At 38.6% G+C, this 17,377-nt stretch overlaps 1 protein-coding gene across 2 annotated transcripts in view; it reads left to right on the forward strand.

Annotated features, from left to right (window-relative positions):
* Positions 1 to 413: 413 nt before the first annotated feature.
* Positions 414 to 17,377, forward strand: part of LOC122813461 (E3 ubiquitin-protein ligase HECTD3-like) — an 833,769-nt gene continuing 816,805 nt past the window's right edge. The window contains exon 1 of one of the 2 annotated variants that reach the window (XM_044085784.1): positions 414 to 1,006. In XM_044085784.1, the coding sequence (XP_043941719.1) occupies positions 674 to 1,006 (333 nt within the window). In that variant the 5' untranslated portion in view covers positions 414 to 673. The remainder of the gene's footprint in view (positions 1,007 to 17,377) is intronic. The other variant, XM_044085783.1, reaches the window with a different exon arrangement.

Consider the following 17,377-nt stretch of genomic DNA (forward strand, 5'->3'; position numbering starts at 1 on the left):
TAAAGCTGTATTAAACTTTCAGTTATTGTGTGATAATTGTATGAAATCTTTTTACCAGGTTATGATTCAGGAGAAATAAAGTACACAGGTAAGTCTCTGGAATGGTGTCAAAATAAACCCTAAGCAGCAACAGAAGTGACTGGCAGCAACTGATACAAAATGCAAGACGATCAAGTGAAATCATTTAAGGATTGCAGTCTAGCAGATTAGATGCAGGCAAGCTAACTAGGGAAGAGGACATAAAATCAGTTTTTAGACTCTACCCCAATACAAAACTACAATGAATAAGGTCTGTTTAACTACAGAGCTGTGCAGTGAGTCACCACCTGGGAGGAGCCTGACTTTCTAATCCCTGGGTGTAACCACTACTAAACTGCAGTCGTTCTTGAGGCAGTTGCTTAAATTTTTCAGTGGGCTGCTATTCTAGTAATTACAGTAGGCTTGGTTTGTGTAAGAAGTACTGCTTCCTGGGAGATTTCACCTCTCTCTGTCAGAGAGACGGACAAAACTGGAAAAGATATAATTTTTAATTAATGAAAGCTGAAAGAGGAACCAGTTATTACTAATGGTATAAGAAAACAGCACAGTGCAATATACACACTGCCACAGTGCGTATTCATTTGTATACTTACAACTTTCATGTGGCTGTCACTTTCAGGAAATAGGAAATCATATGGAAACAATGACACCGGCAGACAGTCCTCACCTGCTCTTAGGCAGAGTTCGCTTCTTACTAGAGTGTATTGAATGTTTCAGAGAGACTAAACCCCTGCCTGAATCTCTCTGCTATGTACCTAAAGATGTCTACTACAAGATTTGCAAGGATTCTCCATCAACTACAATCTCCACAGTGAAGAGCATTATCCCGGTCTGGGAATCACCATGCCAGTCCAAAGATATCAAGAAACTCTTCAGGTTTAACATTGAGGTGGAAAAAGGCACTTGCATCCATGCCACTGGGGAGGAATACTTGAACAGCTATGGGCTATGGGTGAAAATGAACAAAGTAAGAGCTTTTCCTTTTAAAAAGTGCTGTGTTTTGTGTTTTTTTTTTCTCCCTTCCTTTTCCTGGATAGACAATAATTGAGGCATAATGAGTCTGACGATGGTAGGGTGGGGCTTAGAGAAGGATGGGTGGAAACAGTCTCACAGTTCTAGTTGCTACATTTCACAAAACTCCAGCTCAGAATCTTTATTTAGTTGTATTGTTGTTATTTTTTTGAAGAGAATCTGTACAGCCTCTCACCTCAACAGAAGAGGTTTAAACATTTTAAATCTCATATCCTTACTGCAGTAATTGATTTAGTTTCTTAGTTATATATAACATATTTAAATTATTTGCTTCATTTATTAATATACATTATTCCCTGATGTTGCTATATAACATAAGCTAAAATATAGACTTTCTGTGTCCAAAGTATGATGTCATCTGATCATAGTAGTTTGCTCTTAATGAAGCTAGGCGATGTTACAGATGTTTTTTAAGCTGAAGCTCAATGCTGCAGTATGAATATGTAAATATCATGTGCATTCTAATGCACTCCTAGACTGTGTACGATATGCAGCCTAGCCTGTAGCTCTTAACACATGTATTAAAAATCATTACAGCTGTTCAGATGCCTTTTTTGGCACATCAGTGTTCCAATAAAAACTTGTATCGTGGCTCTCTAAACTAAATTATGACAGAAATATGTTAATGCATCTTTATGTCTTATGAACTGCTTGCCCATGTGAGAGTCATGGTGACAGTAAGCAGAACAAAGAAGAGCAAACCAATTCCCTGTTTTTAGCAATAGTCTCTAGATTATCCTGTGAAATACCCAGGCATTCCCTGACAAACTGAGATATATAATCCCTTAAGAGTGCCTTAAGTTTACCTCTGGGCCTTGTGATAATGAGCTATAGGATAGGTCTCCCATGGGATGTGCGCAGAGGGCATCCTCACTATGTACCCAAACTATCTCATCTGGCTTCTGTCAACCTAGAGGAACAGTGGCTCTAATCTGAAATCCTCCTAGATTGCCACACTACTCACTGTCACAGGGAGTGACCTCAGCTAATCTGTGACACAAATACATTGGTACAATTTGTGTTCTTGATTTCATGTTTTCAGTTACTAGCCAAAGCCTCTGACCATATGTGAGAAAAGGGGCACAAACTGACCTGTAAACCGAGAGCTTTGTCTTATGACTTGGTTCATGCTTCATTACTGTGGTCCATTACTGGACTGACCTTGTGGTGTGCTCCCAGATCTTGCTTGGACAATGTACTCAAGGACAGGTGCCAATGTCTGATTACATGGAACCCTTATAACTGTAAAACAGATTTCTGGTTAGACAGTGAGACTGTAATCTACCCTGATACCCCATGAGTACAAAGAATTAATGCAGTCATAGATGGCAAGCGTATCTTCTTTCAGACACTGTAACATGAAATTTGTTAGACTATTTTGTATAAAACAAACACCATAGATGAGCTCCAATCTGTATCAGGTGACTAGAAGAAATGTTGACCACACGACAAGCAACTCTTTAAACTAGACTTTAGCATATTTAAAAGTATACACCACATAAATTACATCTGAGTTTCTAGTTGCAAATAAATGCATAAATATATTAACTCAGTGAAACATAAGAAGAAAATATGCAGGAGGGAACAGCATTTTAGTTAGACTGATGTTCTTTAGTACAAGGCACAATTGTAATTATAAGGAAAGACCTGAATTTCATGACCTCATAGACTGTAACACCACTAGTAAGGTACGATCCAGCAGAAGGTTTGATGCCATGATAAGATTATTGTTCTAATGTCAGTATGTAAGAATAAAGCTTATAAAGAACAGCTGTTGGTAATCTCATGAAAGTGTGCAGTGTTTACATTTATGCAGACATACAAAAAGCACTATATTGTAATGCTTACTTTATAAGACAATATACAGTTTGTTCAGCTGCCATTTTGTCAGAACATTTAGAATAACTAATTAAAGAGAAACAATGTTCATCTAGGGAGGTATGTCAGTGGAGACTTTCAATTCCATAGTTAAGCTAGCTCAGGAGTAACATGTCTGGTCATTGATTTTCAAAGAGTGTGAGTGACATAAGAAACATTTAACTTAGGAAGTTCATAAGGATAGTTCTTTTTTTTAACAGTTTTATTAAATTATCATTTAATTCACAGAAAAACATATTAACAGAAAAGAAAACAAACCATATTATTTCCCCTGTACATACATTATACATCACATATCTTTTCTTTCTTTATACTATCTTCCTGCCTTTCCTTAAACCTGACTTCTCCTCCTCCTGAATATTATTCTGCATGTATTGATCCAACAATTTCTATTTATTTCTATGTAATTTGCTGCTTCCCTTTTCCAAAGATACCTCTTCCAGTTCTTTTATTTCTTTTATAATATAAAATACTTTAAATACAGCTGGTTTATGCTTTGATTCCAATTTTCTAGCAATTGCTTTTTTGGCAGCCAAAATAATTAAAATTAATAAAGCCTTAACTATATCTAGACAATCCAGATCCTGTGTTCTAGCTCAAAAGGACATTTTCCTTAGTTACAGCCATTTTGCTTACCCAGTATTTCTAACAGAGTACTGTATAGGGATTTTTTTTTAAATCAGCCAACTCATTAAACTTACAAAACAATGTTTGCAGTTGTTTCTTTCCCTTCACACCTCCAACATTTGCTACCTACCCAAGGAAAAATTATTTGAAGTGCGCTTGAGGTATAAAAATATAAAAGCAAACACTTCCAAGCAAAAATATTAAGCATTCTGAAATCTGTTGCATACTTAGGAGCCATGCATATGCTCTCCCATGATTCCTCCGTAAATTGCTTTTCCAGTCTCTCTTTCAATTTTTTTCTAACCTCCTCTAATTGATTCTTATAGTTATCATGCAATATTTTATAGAATGAGAGAGAGAGAAGGTTGGATGATGTGGGGATAGTGAATCAGGAAGTGAAACAGATTAGCAAGGAGGAAGCAAGGATGGCTATGAAGGGGATGAAGAATGGAAAGGCTGTTGGCCCAGATGACATCCCAATGGAAGCATGGAGGTGCTTAGGAGAAATGGCAGTGGAATTTTTAACTAGATTGTTTAATGGAATTTTGGAAAGTCAGAGAATGCCTGAGAAGTGGAGAAAATGTGTTTTGGTACCTATCTTTAAGAATAAGGGTGATGTGCAGACCTGCAGTAACTACAGAGGGATAAAATTGATCGGTCACATCTTGAAGTTATGGGAGAGAGTAGTAGAAGCTAGGTTAAGAAGGGAGATGATGATTAGTGATCAGCAGTATGGTTTCATGCCAGGAAAGAGCACTACAGATGCGATGTTTGCTCTGAGAGTGTTATTGGAGAAATACAGAGAAGGTCAGAAGGAGTTGCATTGTGTCTTTGTAGACTTGGAGAAAGCATATGACAGGGTGCCTAGAGAAGAGTTGTGGTATTGTATGAGGAAGTCGGGAGTGGCAGAGAAGTATGTAAGAGTGGTACAGGATATGTACGAGGGTAGTATGACAGTGGTGAGGACTGCAGTGGGAGTGACAGATCCGTTTAAGGTGGAGGTGGGATTACATCAAGGATCAGCTCTGAGTCCTTTCTTATTTGCAGTGGTGATGGACAGGTTGACAGATGAGATCAGACAGGAGGCCCCATGGACTATGATGTTTGCAGATGACACTGTGATCTGTAGTGAGAGTAGGAATCAGGTTGAGGAGACTCTGGAGAGGTGAAGATATGTTCTAGAGAGCAGAGGAATGAAGGTCAACAGGGCTAAGACAGAATATATGTGTGGAAATGAGAGGGAGGGTAGAGGAATGGTGAGGATGCAGGGAGTAGAGTTGGTAAAGGTGGACGAGTTTAAGTACTTGGGATCAACAGTTCAGAGTAATGGTGAATGTGGAAGAGAGGTGAAGAAGAGAGTACAGGCAGGGTGGAATGGGTGGAGAAGAGTGTCAGGAGTGATTTGTGACAGACGGGTACCAGTAAGAGTGAAAGGGAAGGTCTACAAGACAGTAGTGAGACCAGCTATGTTATATGGGTTGGAGACAGTGGCATTGACAAAATGGCAGGAGTCAGAGCTGGATGTGGCAGAGTTAAAGATGTTAAGATTTGCACTCAGTGTGACTAGGATGGATAGGATTAGGAATCAGTATATTAGAGGGTCAGCTCATGTTGGACAGTTTGGAGACAAAGCAAGAGAGACGAGATTGCGTTGGTTTGGACATGTGCTGAGGAGGGATGATGGGTATATTGGGAAAAAGATGCTAAGGATGGAGCTGCCAGGTAAGAGGAAAAGAGGAAGGCCTAAGATAAGGTTTATGGATGTGGTGAGAGAGGGCATGCAGGCGGTTGGTGTGACAGAGCAAGATGCAGAGGATAGGAAGAAATGGAAAAAGATGATCCGCTGTGGCGACCCCTAACGGGAAAAGCTGAAAGATGATGATGATGATGATGATGATGACTAACTATCCCTTTTTAACAGCAGATTCTGTTCTAAATTCTACTAAAAATTCTAGTAGAGCAGGTATTTCACTTAGGTTCTCCTATCCCTTTCTATTTGCCTATACTCTGATATCAATCCCTGGTAGGGAAGGCAGTCCCTAGCCTGCATTATAAATGTCTTCTTGGCCTCAACCCACTTTTTTATTTTTCCCTGTCTAGTTATTTGCTCCCAATACTTTGGTTCCTTTACCATTTTTCCCCAATAAATTCCAGCCCCCTCTTGCCTATTTTCTGTACTCCTACTTGTAGTCATCCCAATTAGCAAAATTTCCATTCTCCATTCTTGTGTTGCCTTACTTCTTAGAATACTTTCTGATATTTTATGAATATAATACTCTGTATGGTTATTACTCTTCTAAAGAAACTGCATCCAAAATCCCTCTTTCTCCTCATTTCCTGTGCTTCCTCCTGCTTCTTCGTCATCCCTTTCCACTTTCAATTATAACCTTCTGCTTGTGTTATGTATATGAGCCTTAACTGTGTAGGTCTAAAATATCCCTTCAAATCAGGTAATCCTAAGCCTCCTTGTTCTACTTAAAGGATCAGTTTATCTCACTTGACTCTTGCCCTCTTCCCCTGCCAGATAAATTCATTCAGCTCTTTATTAATTACTGCCCACACCTTCTCCAGTGGTCAGTAAAAATAGGCCTGACCTGTTTATAAAACTAGACGGCCCAAACTAATGTTTACTGCTTGTATCTTGCTATCCATACCCATAAACAAGACCCTCCAGCTTCTCAGTTTTTGTGTTATATTTTGTTTATTCTCTTCCAACATATCCTTGGCTGCCATTGCAGAAGCCTTTTTAATCTATAGTCCTAAATACTTCATCTTATCTTGTCCCCATAAATGTGGGTTTTGCTGAACCAGTTCATGTGTGTGTACATAATTTACAGCTCTAGCCTTTATTTTATCTTCATTAATTGTATGTCCCAAAAAGACTTGAAACTGTCTCAAAATGTTCCACAACACTGAAATGTCCTTTTCTGGATTTATTATAAACTAAAATCATCTGCAAATAAAGCCAAATTTTCTTGATTACCAAACTAATTATATCCTTGAATTTCAGAGTTCCTTATTTTCATTGGGAGTAGCACTAAATGTAAGGCAAACAACAAAGGGGAAAAAGGACACCCCTGCCTGATTCACTTGTTGAAAAACATCTTATCAGAGATGGACCTTCCCACTTTAATTCTTTTCTCCAGTCTTTCTAATTATCCTTATTATGGTATGAGGAAATGAAAATGCTACCACTGCCATACTCATAAAATCATAGCTTACTCTGCCAGATGCTTTCAATGCATCAAGACCAACAACAACAGTGTTACTTTCTTACATCCTGCTTAAATCTGGATCATCATTGCTTTGTTATTGTTGTCAAATGTTTGCCTCCCCTGCATAAAACAACACTGATCCATATCTAGCAATTCTGGCAACGCCTTTGCCATTCTTTTAGTTAGTATAGATAAGTTGGGTCTGAAGCATTTTTACTGTCTTTGGATAATACAGCCACCACATTTTTCTTCCAAGATGTTGGTGTTTTCTCATCTTTCAAAACTTCCAGACTTCTACAGGAATACCATCTGTTCTGGAGACTTTCCTGCAGATTGATTACACGTCACCATTTTGTTATCCTCTTCTCCTATCTTAACTATTAATTCTTGAGCCTCTTCTACCTCTAGCCTTGGAATAATTAAGTCTTCCATAAATACTTTCATTGGTGCTCTTTCTTGATTTGCACATTTCTCTGCTTTATAAAAATTTTCATAAAATTTGTGAAATATCTCTAATACCTCTTCAGGATCTCTAGTTGTTTTTCTTGTTCTCGTCAATATGAAGTAAAGAAGACACACTAGAGGGACAGATTTATTATTCAGTGCTTCCCCCATCTCTGAAATAATCTTCAATTACTTATAATGCAGAGTGCCTTCATTAAGGCAAGCAATTAAGTCAGGAGATGCCCTATGATGGTGAACAATCTTAAGATGTTAATAATCTATGAACTGGCCCTACTTTGTATACTCTATGACTCTATAAAGGATCTCCAGAATGAGAGTCCTATTATGTTCCCTAGGTTTGAAAAATCACTGAAGAAACAAAACCAGACATATGTATGGACAGTGCAGATGTTGATCATGATTCCAAAGGTCAAATATTTTTAAAATGTCTTTTGACTGTGTACAACAGAACTTGTTTGATACAACAGCCTATTACATGGTTTTTATAAAGATAAATGCAAATTTTCATATGATTCATATGTTGATAGGAGATTACTAGCCTGACAGCTCAAAAGCCTTACAAGCCTAGACAGTTTTATCCAGATTTTACCCAATTTTCTATCCCTAAGGGAAAGTTAAAAAGGGTCAGCAAGTGGGGTTTTGACTATTTTTACAGATTGCCTCTCCATAAGGGACATGGGCACCACCCCTGGAATTAATTTATTTCCCATCCATTGGTCCAGATTGCACTTGAAGATGGTCAGGAAGGGGCTCTACTTCACATGAATAGGAAGCCTATTCCAGTGGAGGAGCAATCTCTGGAATACATATCTGTCTCTCCAGCATGATCTATTCGGGTCTATGTCAAATAAACTAATGCTTGAAATGTCGAACGTCATATGGTCGAGACCATATGTTCGACATTTCAAGAGTTCAAAGGCTGACTTCAATGGCGCCGTATGGTGCAGAATGGGAGAATTTCCCTTTTCTGCACTGAAGTGCAGTCTCGGAGTTGGTATATTTAAGTAGGGGGGGATGTGGTGGGTGCATCATTAAGGTATGTTTTTCTTTCTTTTTATTTTATTTTTTTTTTATTAAATATTTAAGCTTTAAACTGTCGACCATATGTTATCGAACATATGGTATTCGACATTTTGAAAGTTCAAATATATAACATAGACCCATCTATTCATGTCAGAGATCATGTTTAGTTGTTTGGAGCAGGTAACCCTTGTGCAGTTAGTCATGTAAATATGCAACATTTCCATCAGGGCTGGGTCAGAGAGTGCCTAGTAGGTCAGACACAGATCGCCCCTCAGTAATCAAATAGGTCTGCATATGACATGTTGGTTATACCCTGTATTTTTGGGTGAGAAACCTCTGAGTTCACTTCAACTATTGCAGGTGCCTGGCAACATACATAGGAAAGGGTGCATTATTCTCAATTATTTGTCTGCTGAGGGATGAGTGCAGTGGTACTATGACATCCTCTGATTAGTGTAATGTAATGCATGCTGTCTCACAGAATGTATACTACCTACCACACACACACGTGTGTGTGTGTGTGTGTGTGTGTGTGTGTGTGTGTGTGTGTGTGTGTGTGTGTGTGTGTGTGTGTGTGTGTGTGTTAAGACAGATAGATACGTGTGTGAGTGTGTGTGTGTGTGTGTGTGTGTGTGTGTGTGTGTGTGTGTGTGTGTGTGTGTAGCTAAAAGGAGGATGCAGTTGTTTATGGAATACAGATACAGGTTGCTGTGTGTCACTTGATAAACATTATGTCTAGAAGCAATCTCAGTAAACATCTCATAAAAAATGTTCTGTTTTACTTCTTAGAAGACCAAAAGCTGAGACACTAGGGTAATAAAGTTGCAGTATTTTTGTAATATTCTTCTTAGTCTATTTTTTTTTCTTTTTTTTGTATATTTTCATACTGCATCTCATAAAGCCTGAAACCACTCCACGGTGTTGCAACAACAGATAAATTAGCGTTGCTTCAGAATTAAACATAAAGCTCAGGAGGGCCTGCTTTGGATGACATTTTTTGAAGATCTCTGAGCCATGCATACCAAAACATCTAGATGCCTCTCCTTCATACTGGGATTTATGTTATTAGTCCTGGTTAAGGGTGACATGGTCAGCTAGAATGTCACCACAGATGGAGAAGCCTGTGCTAGAGAGATGATGACAAATGCAGGCAGTCAACAGAAATCAAAGTTAGAAAATGACAGCCAGACCTCCAACATTATACCAGATACTTGGATTCATGTTCCAGTACTGACACTATAGTACAGTAAGGGGGATGCAACACTCATGATGTGTTGTTCTTCAGATATGATATTAAAGTCTTATCTTCTTTAGCTGATGGTAGCTGAGATGAATGCAAAAGATCCTGTGGCATTTTTTAAAGATCACAAATACTTTATCAAAAATCATTATTAAATAATTACAGTTGGTATGATACCAAAAACAAAACATTTAATTAAGTAGATAATTAAACACAAGTAATATTAACTATTTAAATTTTCCTGTCTTCTACATCTTTTCTTCACCAGGTCAAATTTTATCCCATGGATCACATCTTCTAATTACTATACTTCTTTATACAATACTTCAGAATACCTTCCTACCCAAATTTCCCATAAACAAGTAACACAACATTTATACAACTATTACTCATGATTTTCTGTTTTTCCATAGCATCCATACAATAACACATTATTTTTTCCAGTTCCTTTACGTTCATACTTTACTGGTCTTCTGCCAAAACCCAGAAATCCTACAATATTATAAAATGCCTTAGTTACTATCTCTTCATCATTACACAGTTTCACTTAACCCATCGTTTTTCCATCATATTAAACTCCATTTCTCTTTTGACTGGTAATTTACCTAACATTAGTCTTCATAAAAACCTGCCCATTTTAGTTCATTTTTAAATCTCTTTCTTTTCTTCTATAAATTACTTGTCTTATATTCATGTTAATCCCTTCTCATCCATCAGTGTAATAATACATATTTCCAATAACAATGTATTTTCACATCTTCTGTCTCCCATCTTTAATGATTTTATGATGTTTTTTTCATATTTTACCATAATGTTCTACTTAACAAACATCCTGGTTTAAACTTTGTAATACATTAAAATATATTTGTACTGATGAAAAAATTACTAGTTATTCCAAACCCAAACAATCTTTCTTTTCTGCATTTTATAAAAATCCTTCTCCTGAATGGATGTAGCCTAAATCCCAAATATGTCAATGAATTGCCAATGTCAGTCTCCCAACCTTTAAGAAAAATGAAAAACACTTCCCATATAAACCAATATTCCTAACAGAACTGAATTTATCTACATTAACTTTTTTATAGGTTACCTGAAATACTTTTCACATATCTGTTCTTTTTATTTTATTTTATTTTAGTTGCTTAATCTATTCCTTCTGAATCACTATTCCATTCTTAAATTTTATCCCCAGAAGAATAACATAAATTTTATTTCACTAAACTAGGTACGCCATCCTGTAACTCTGTACCTATACCTTTACAAGTTACATTGTTTAGTTTTAAGCCTACCTTTCTCTTCTGTATTTATAAAATCATAATTAAAAATATCCTTAAGTTATTGTTGCAAGCAGTATTACTTCATCTGTGTAATTCATCATAACTGGTACTTTTCCTTGTTGTCACGATTTCTTATTCACTTTTTTATATCCTGTCTTTACCACCTTATCTACTGAATGCATTAATAACCCAAACAAAATGTCACTAATGGGGAATCCCTGCATAACTCCCTGTTACAGTTTATTTTTTACCTATCCATCCATGAGTTAAAAAAAATTTGTATGATCTATACTATACTCTCTTATAAATGTTTTAAAAATGTATTCTTCAAACCTATATGGTTTCAGAATTATCTATGTGTTTTTAAATGACAGAGTTAAAATCTTTAATCATTTTGCAAAGTATGCACTTTCATTCCTCCAGTTATGGAATCTGCATTTTCCTTTACTCTTGTCAAAAGTTCTGTCACATCATTCCCTATCGTTCCATACTTCTCTTTCTGTTATATTCTCTACAACTTTCACCACTCTTACTTGTAATAGCTTCATAAATATTTTATAGACTACATCACTGAGTGCCACAGATCTGTAACTTTTTAAACAATCTCTTCTTTCCTCCATTTTAAACATAATATACTAATCCATTTTTTTTATTTAATGTCGCATCATGCAACCACTCATTTAATACAAACTAATTTATTTTCCTGTGTTCTAAATTCTTTAAAAAAAATCATATTCAGTACCATCCATGTCCTGTGATATGTTTATTTTCATCATAATTAAAATAGTATCTAGTTCTTAAGAAGTAATTGTTGCCAAAATGTCACTTTCTTTGTATATAATTTATTTACACTACATTATTTAGCTTCATTTATTTCCTTAACAGTGTACATTTTTTCTACATAACCCCCAGTGCCTCCCAATATATCCTCTATTGTTACACAATACGCCTCAAAATCTTCCCTTAAATCTTCTATCATCTCCTGTCTCTTTTTACAAACCTTAAGATGACATTGATTTGGCTAAGATTAAGTGGGTGCAGTTATTCTTTCAGTGAGCTACAACTATTTATAGCCATATCCATTTCTGTTTTTTATTTTACATCACATTCATATAGTTCATTTTCTGTTCTTACAGTATCCTGATCATTTTCCTGTATGAAGCTTGTATAATCATCAAATATCTTTCTACACTTTACACCTTCTTTACAATGCTGGAACTTCACAACTTCACTGTAGCTTTTTAACATGTCTTTGATGGTCAACCACAAGGATATCTGGGTCTTATAAACCTCATTAATATTGTAGCCATATTTTTTATTTTTAATTTCATTATTACCTCTCTTAACATCATTTTAAAATGTATATATTCCATTCAAACTTTATATTCTATTAGTACCTTCCTTTAATCTTGTCCAGAAACTAATATTTCTCTTTCCAAACGGTGTCCATATTGCTAAGTGATCAGTAAGTCCTATCACTTTGTCACCACTTAAGGTCCCCTGTTACTCCTGAGCAAATAATATGATTCACTTCTATTCTCAAGTTCTCCTTAGCATGAATAAAAATTTCACACACACATTCTAAACTCTCTACAAGCTTCCAAGCATATTTAACTGCTCCCTCAGTCTGCCTTTCTCCTTATCATCATCCCCCTTTTTCTGATTTTCTACATGGGGTCGAGGTATCATGTTAACTGTCGCTATCTCTCTTGATTCAGTGCCACACTCCCGCCTTCTTCAACACTCATACTTAACTGTCATAGATCTTCTTTCACACAATCCATCCACTTCTTTGCTGGAAGTCATCATTTCTTCTTACCTTCTTCCTGTCTGTCCCAAATTTTCTTCACCAGATTGCCTTCTGCTTTTCTACACGTGTCTGAACTATCATAATCTGTTCTCTTTGATCTTTTCTGCAATTGGAGCTAATTTGGCTTCTGCTCTTATGCCCTCATTTCTTTGTCTGTCCCACAGTGTGCATCCTACCAGCCTTCTCAGGCACTTCATTTGCATTACCTCTAGCTTCTTTATCTGCTCTGTCTTTATGCCCAGGTTTCTCTATCATATAGTAGTACTGGCCACACCATTGTCTTGTACACCTTACTATTCAGCTTCTTTGGCATTCTTCTGTCATAGACTAGAGCTGAGACTATATGCCAGTTGGCTGCAGCCACTCTGATTCTAGATTTGACCCCTTCATTCAGACTTCCCTTCTTCTCAGCCACCCCTCCCAGATACTTGATGCTATTTACCTGTTCCACTATTTTCCCTTCTATCTCAATTCTCAGCTTCTTTGGATTTCCCCAGTTTGCTGTCATTACCACTGTCTTATCTGTGCTTACTTTCATTATATGAGCATTCAGCTCTGCATTCCATTCCCCTATCCTTTACTGAGTCTGTCTGTAATGCCACATTGTCTGCATACAGTAACTTTGTTGATCTGTCCCCTCCGACCTGTTAGCTAATGTAGTCCATCGCCTGTATGAACAGCAGTGGGCTCAGAGCTGAACCCTAGTGTACACCCACTCCCACTGGAAACCCCTCTGTGAGTCCGAACACTGTTCGTACTTGAGTCATTGGGTCCTTGAACATAGCCTGCACAAATTCTACCTATGTTTCTGGGACTTTGAACCACTGTAGTACTGCCCAAATCAGCTTTCTTAGGACCTTGTCATATGCTTTCTCCAAGTCTAGGAATGCCCAGTTAGACTAATTTCTAGCATCTTCTCAACTATCTGCCTCACTGCAAACGTAGGGTCACTTGTGCTGCACCCTGATCTGAATCATAAAGTACAGTTTTGTACCTACCATAAATGTAGATGTTTGAGTGTTCACACTGCTGCAGTCATCACACTTGGGTTATCCTGCCATCAGGTGGTCCGCAGTCAGCCAGAGTTCCAAAGTCTTGGTCCGGCATCGGTTGCGGTCGCTTCTTCCCTGACATCAGTGTGCCAGGGGTATATAATAAGCATCCAATGCCATTTTCTTCAGTTTTTCTTCCCCAGATGTCAGGTGCCCCCAAGTAGGTAGGCAATACATATTGCTAATCAAGAATATACATATAAAATAAAAAACAATACCTTCAGTTACCAGCAAATACACCCCAAAGGTTGTATAGGATAGAAAGGTATAGATAAGTCCAGTTAGTTCAGAGGGGATGGAGGGAGGGTAACCTGGACTGCAGCAGTGTGAACACTCGAACAACTACATTTATGGTAGGTACAAAACTGTACTATGTTCATTGTGTTACACTGCTGCAGTCATCACACTTGGGTAGAATCCCAAAGCTAAGGTTGGGTGACTGGTCTGTAAAGAGTTAGGATTGGCTATGAGGCCCTGCAGAACTGCAGTGGCAAATCCTGCTCTGGATTTAGAGTAAAGAGGCAGGTGGTAATGCTTGGTAAAGGTGTGCACTGAACTCCAAGTTGCAGCCTCCAAAATTTCCTTGGTAGGTACTCCTCTGAGAAAGGCTGTTGAAGTGGCTGTTGCCCTGGTGGAATGTGGCCTAATGTTATTAGGGACTGATTTTCCATGCTGTGTGTAGCAGTACCGAATACAGTGTCCTATCCATTTGGATATAGTCTGCTTTGTGATAGCCTTGCCCTGTGATCCTGCAGCATATGCTACAAACAGTTGTTCAGGTTTCCTGAAAGCTTTTGTTTTGTCCAAGTAGAAGCATAGCTGCCTGTGTATGTCCAAAGAATGCAGATGTTTCTCCCCTTTATTCTTGGGGTTTGGATAAAAAGTTGTCAAATGGATGGTTTGGTTAAGAGCCACACTAGATACCACCTTTGGCATAAAGGTAGGGTTTGTCCTTAAAGATACCCTGTCCTGATGAAAAATTATAAAAGGTTCCACTGCCATTAATGCCTGTAGCTCTAAGATTCTTCGTGCTGAAGTTACTGCCAGGAGCAGAGCTGTTTTCCATGATAAAAATTTTAGCTTGGCTGTATTGGCTGGCTCAAAAGGTGGTAGGGTCAGTTTTTCCAAAACAAAATTGAGGTCCCAAGATGGTGTTGGTGCTCTCCGGGGCAGTCTTATGTTTTTATCCCCTCTGAGGTACTGCTTTAGCAAGGGATGAGAGAATAAAGGAGGATCCGTGTTGTAATGTGCTGAAATGGCAGAGGAGTGGATCTTAATTGATGAAAAGGATAGGCCTCTGTCCAGCATCTCAGTTAAGTATTGTAAAATCTGAGGAATGTTTGGAACAAGAGGGTCAAGGCTTTGAGCCTGGTTCCAGGCACAAAATCTCTTCCATTTTTCTGAGTAAGCTTTCCTGGTGCTAGGCCTACTGGCCTCCAAAATGACATCCATAACAGCTTTAGAGAGAGGTGTTGCCTGTTTGACTAAAGTATCTGTCATGTGGCCAGGTTTAGGATTTTGAGCTGACTGTGCAGGATCTGATTGTTTTGTTGAGTCAGAAGGTGTGGAATTTGGGGCAAAATCCATGGTGGGCCCTGAGCCAAGTTCCTTAAGATGGGGTACCAGTGCTGGCGTGGCCAGTCTGGAGCAATCAGGATCATCTGTGTTTTTTCTTGTCTGGCTTTTAGGAGTACTTTTGAAAGGAGAGGCAGTGGTGGGAAGGCATAAACTTTTAGGTTTTTCCAGCTGAACAGAAGAGCATCCACTTTCCATGCTTGTTTGTGATAAGTCCTTGTGCAGAATTTTTTTAGTTGGCAATTCAGTGGGGAGGCAAAAAGATCTATGTCTGGGCATCCCCATTTTTGCGTTATCATGCTGAAGATTTGTGGATTCAATTTCCATTCGTGAGGGTCCATGATATTTCTGCTTAGGTCGTCTGCCAGAGTATTTTTCTTTCCTGGCAGGAATTGTGCTTGCAGGTGAACTTGGTACGTTAGAGCTGTGTTCCACAAGGTCATGGCTTGCACAGGGGATAAGAATGAGTGCCCCCTTGCTTGTTTATGTACCACATTACTGTGGTGTTGTCTGTCTTTAGTAATATTTGTCCTGGATGTAGAAGGTCTTTGAAAGCTGTTAGGGCATTTTGAACAGCCAACATCTCTTTTTGATTGATGTGAAGATGCATTTGGTCTGTGGTCCACTTGCCCTGAATGCATTTTCCTGCCATGTGTGCTCCCCAGGCGTAATCCGAAGCATCTGTTGTTAGAGTTTGCCTGGCTGTGGGTTGGGTAAAAGGCTGACCCTTGTTTAGGTGACATGCCTGTGCCCACAATCGAAACTCCTGTTGTAGGCAGGGAATCATTGGTATTACTGCTTCTAAACTGTGACAGTGTTGAGTCCAAACACTTTTTAGGTACCATTGTAATTTCCTCATATGCAGTCTGGCATATGGTATTAGTAGTATGCAGGATGGCATGAATCCCAGGGCCTGCAGAATCTTTCTTTCAGGGAGCTGGGACTTTTTTGCCAGTAATTGAAAATATTGAGTTAGTTGAACTTGTTTGTCTGGCACGAGGTAAGCCATCTGGGCCGCTGTATTTAAGCTGGCACCCAGGAATATAATCTGTTGTGAGGGCACTAGTTTTGACTTCTTTTCGCTTACTGTGTACCCTAGAGAAATTAGCAACTTTTTCACAAATGCCTGATGCTGTAGACGAATGTCCTTGGTCTCTGCTTGAATGAGGCAGTCGTCCAGGTATGGATATATTTGAATTCCTTTTTGTCTGCAAAATGCAATTACTGGTGCCAGGCACTTTGTGAAGACCCTGGACACAGTAAATAAGCCAAAGGGCAGTGCAGAGAATTGGTAGTGCATTGTACCAGCTTTGAATCTGAGGTATCTTCTGCAATTTTGTCTGATAGGGACATGCAGGTATGCCTCTTTGAGGTCCAGAGTAACAAGCCAAGCCTTCTTGCCCAGCATGGGTAGAAGCTGCTGTAATGTCAACATTTTGAATTTCGGAATATCCAGGTAATTATTCAGAATTGAAAGGTCTAGTATGGGCCTCCAGGCTTTGTCCTTTCTGGGGACCAGGAAGAGTCTTGAGTAAAATCCTTGTCCTTGTTCCTGTTGTGGTACTGTTTGAATAGCTCTCATGTCCACGAGGGCTGAAATTTGTTTTGTGCCTCTGCCCATTGATTTTGTGGCAGGTCTGGCATTCCTTTTAGCTTTGGTAAAGTATGAAAGTGGAATCTGTAACCTTGAGACACAATATTCAGAACCCATTTGTCTTGGGTGATTGTTTGCCAGTTTTGAGAAAAAAGTGCTAGTTTTCCCCCTAAGGGGGCTTCCAAAAGGGACGTGCTTGGCATACAAAGAGGAAAGTCATTGTGACTGTTTCCTGTAAGGTTGAGACTTGTCCTCACCTCCTTTTGGGGTTGAGGTGCTCCACTGTCGTCTGTTTGAGCCTTGGGGTTGAGATCTGCCTCTTGGGCGTCTGTATCTGCTTCTCTGTGGCCTGTCTGACACTGGAAATGACCAATTCTTTGTTGGCCAATTTCTGCTAAACTGAGTTGGCTGTACCTGTAAGAAATCCTTGACTGTTTGCATAGATTTAGCTTTATCCTCCATTTTCTTTAACACCTCTTCTGCCTTAACACCAAACATTGTATCATGCTGTAAAGGAGCATCCAATAATTTTGCCTTAACATGATCAGGT

Source organism: Protopterus annectens, chromosome 10.part0 (genome assembly GCF_019279795.1).
Source record: "Protopterus annectens isolate FY-2018-M chromosome 10.part0, PAN1.0, whole genome shotgun sequence".
In the NCBI taxonomy this organism is placed as follows: domain Eukaryota; kingdom Metazoa; phylum Chordata; order Ceratodontiformes; family Protopteridae; genus Protopterus; species Protopterus annectens.